At 34.4% G+C, this 3,681-nt stretch overlaps 1 protein-coding gene across 2 annotated transcripts in view; it reads left to right on the forward strand.

The window, feature by feature from the left end:
• Positions 1-2,597, forward strand: part of LOC137057900 (nidogen-1-like) — a 61,329-nt gene extending 58,732 nt beyond the window's left edge. For both annotated transcript variants that reach the window (XM_067431002.1, XM_067431003.1), the window contains 3 exons: positions 1-100; positions 1,131-1,254; positions 1,849-2,597. The exon at positions 1-100 is cut by the window's left edge and continues 58 nt beyond it. In XM_067431002.1, the coding sequence (XP_067287103.1) occupies positions 1-100; positions 1,131-1,254; positions 1,849-1,993 (369 nt within the window). In that variant the 3' untranslated portion in view covers positions 1,994-2,597. The remainder of the gene's footprint in view (positions 101-1,130; positions 1,255-1,848) is intronic.
• The last annotated feature ends 1,084 nt before the right edge of the window (positions 2,598-3,681 follow it).

Raw genomic sequence — 3,681 nt, forward strand, 5'->3', positions numbered from 1 at the left:
GACGGATCCGGCCGAACGGTTCTGGTGCGGGACGGCCTGGCACTGCCCAACGCGCTGACCTTTGACCCCCAGAGCCGACAGCTCTGCTGGGCCGATGCAGGTCACGCACTAAACATTTATTACATCCAGCTAAATTAGTATTTTTAAATTTGGATATTTTTACGATTTTATACATTTTTACTAAGTGCCTTATTTTTTATTATTCATTTTTTATTTAGCATTTGTATAATTTCATTACTTTTAGTAAAAGTTTTATTTTTATTGTTTTATTTTTCATTTTTATTATTTCATTTTTATTATTTAATTTTTATTAGGGGTTTTATTTTGACAGTTTTGTTTTTATTTTTAAATATTTCATTTATTTTACATTTTTATAATTTACTTAATTTTTACTAAGTGCCTTTTTTTAATTATTCATTTTTGTATTTTGCATTTTTTTTATTTATTTTTTGTTTGTTTTATTTTTATTTTTACATTTTTATATTTTTATGATTTTATCAATTTTAACAAGTGCCTTATTTTAATTATTCATTTTTGTATTTTGCATTTTTTTGATTTATTACTTTTTAATCAGTTTTGTTTTTATTTTTTTATTTTATTTTTACATTTTTATATTTTTATAATTTTATCAATTTTACCAAAGTGCCTTATTTTAATTATTCATTTTTTATTTTGCATTATTATGATTTCATTACCTTTTAGTTTAATTTTTTTTTTCATTTTTATTATAAAAATTTTATTAGGTGTTTTATTTTGACAGTTTTATTTTTAAATATTGAATTTATTTGACATTTTTATGATTTAATTCATTTTAGTAAGTGTCTTATTATTTTAAAATAATTTATTTTTATTTGGACATTTTATGATTTTGTTAATTTTTAGTAAAGGTTTTGACAGTTTTATTTTTATATGATTTATGTATTTTTCATTTTACTTGTACATTTTTGTATGATTTTATACATTTTTACTGTGGTTTATTTTTAATTTTTTTATGATTTTATTCATTTTTACTGTGGTTTACTTTGATGGTTTTTGTTTTAAAATGAGTGTTGTATTTGTGTTTGCGTTTCTGTTTGCTTAATGAGTCATTATGTGTGTGTTTGTCTGCTGAACGGTGTGTGTGTTTTCAGGCACTCGTCGGGTGGAGTGTGTGGATCCGGTCTCCGGGGTCCGGAGGAAGCTGAGCGATGGGATTCAGTATCCATTCGCCATGGCAACTGACGGCAGGAAGCTCTACTACACCGACTGGAGGAGGTGATTCACTGACAAACGACTCAATTGACTCTAGTGAACCAGTTCTGGCATGAATCCCTCAATCGACTCTAGTGAACCAGTTCTGGCATGAATCACTCAATTGACTCTAGTGAACCAGTTCTGGCATGAATCACTCAATCGACTCTAGTGAACCAGTTCTGGCATGAATCACTCAATTGACTCTAGTGAACCAGTTCTGGCATGAATCACTCAATTGACTCTAGTGAACCAGTTCTGGCATGAATCACTCAATTGACTCTAGTGAACCAGTTCTGGCATGAATCACTCAATCGACTCTAGTGAACCAGTTCTGGCATGAATCACTCAATTGACTCTAGTGAACCAGTTCTGACATGAATCACTCAAAATGACTTGTTTTTTTATTTAATACATTTTTGTTAAGTGTCTTATTTTCATCTTAAAATATTTTTTTTTATTTGACATTATGATTTCATTTTAGTCGTTTAGTCAATAATTGTTTTTAAATTATTTATTTTAATTGTATATTTTATGAGCTGTTGCTCATAAGCGCTTGACTGTTCATGTTGTCCAAAAATATGAGTAATTTATGATTTGTTTATGTTTTGTCGCTAGGGAAGCGGTGGTTGCTATGGACCGTCATGATGGGAGGGAGGTGGAGGAGTTTCTTCCTCAGAGACGTTCGCGCACATACGGCATCACCGTCACTTACCCACAATGCCCTGCAGGAGTGTTGAGTCACATGACAGGTCAGATCTAACGGAGCCGGAGCCGGACACCCTCACATCAGGAATCATCCGTCCTTCTGCACATTTATATCACAATAACAATAACTAACTACGAGCAATGCATTCATTCCCGGATTTATTCCTCATGTTAAATAACATTAACAGATACATATTTTAATAATGCATTAGTAAATGTTGTGATAATCATCTTTAGTGTTGTGAAGTTTTGCATCTCTAATGTGAAAGCTCCAATCACAGAAGGTGAAACCGTAAATATGTATAAAATGTCTCATATGATCTCTGCTGATATATACACGATGAGTGTTTAATTTAAAGATGGCAGATGAATCGCAATCGATAGTTAGACCAATAAATATGATTTTATTGTCGTTTTTCCTCGGCTCTCACATTTATTACTGTGTGTGAGGGGAGAGGTGCATTCTGGGATGGATATTATATGCAATCATTCTATTATTTACAATTGTATTTTATTTGTGTTGATTTGTAAAATGCCAAAGACTTTGCTTTTGTTGACTGTAAATATCCGAATCTCTGGGGCCGCTCGAGGGCCACACTCATGTTTACACACCGCAGTGCATGATGGGAAGGTGTTCCATTAAAACAGGTTTTTTAAGAGATTGGAGTTGTGTTTTATTCCTTCCAATGGCTCTAAAATATCCAGAGTGCAAAGTAGACACAACACTTTTGGAATTGTGGCATCATTTGTGACAGGATTGCTCATGTCTACCCTGCCGCTGTGCTCATTTATGAATCTTTATTTGATATCATTCTCTGTTGTTTAAACTTACTCATCTCTATATGTTGTCTAACATTGCCTTCCACATTAAATCGGACAATCAATATCATACGTTAACATTTCACTAGCTTGTTAGCTCTTGTTAGTCTCTGCACCCGGGTCTCCTGTTTACTGAGTTCATCAGACAACTGTGGTAAGTTTTGGATTCATCAACAAATACGGTAAGCCATGTCTTCTCCTGTCATTGTCACTTGCACTGCATGCTACATGTTTAGCAGATCTATCTCTGTTGGCGAACAGGGCTTCACATGTGATAAATGAAAGGAAAAGTCAGGCTGGCGGAGAAGATTTCAGATTTAGAGACACGCATCCAAGCTTTATGTGAGAGTAGTGAGAATGTAACAGCTTTAGATACTGCTTTGGATGCGACTAGCTTAGTGAACACTCATAGTTCGGTTCCGGCTGAGCCCGCGCAGCAGGTCTGGGTGACGATGAGAAAGCATAGTCGCAGATCTAAAAACCACTCTTCCGTTCCGATTAGAACATCAAACAGGTTCTCCCCACTCAGTGACGCACCCACTGAGGATCCTGTTGAAAGTGCCCTAGTTATTGCCGATTCTATTACACGGAACGTAAAAAATAGAGACACCGGCCACCATAGTCCAGAACTGGACAGTAACTGAGCACTGTCAAACTTGTTGAGTATCTGTGCTTTACTCGAGTACTGTACTTAAGTACACTTGTTGAATATCTGTACTTTACTTGAGTGCTGTACTTAAGTACACTTGTTGAATATCTGTACTTTACTTGAGTGCTGTACTTAAGTACACTTGTTGAGTATCTGTACTTTACTTGAGTGCTGTACTTAAGTACACTTGTTGAGTATCTGTGCTTTACTTGAGTACTGTACTTAAGTACACTTGTTGAGTATCTGTACTTTACTTGAGTACTGTACTTAAGTAC

This window comes from Pseudorasbora parva, chromosome 22, assembly GCF_024679245.1.
Source record: "Pseudorasbora parva isolate DD20220531a chromosome 22, ASM2467924v1, whole genome shotgun sequence".
NCBI lineage: Eukaryota > Metazoa > Chordata > Actinopteri > Cypriniformes > Gobionidae > Pseudorasbora > Pseudorasbora parva.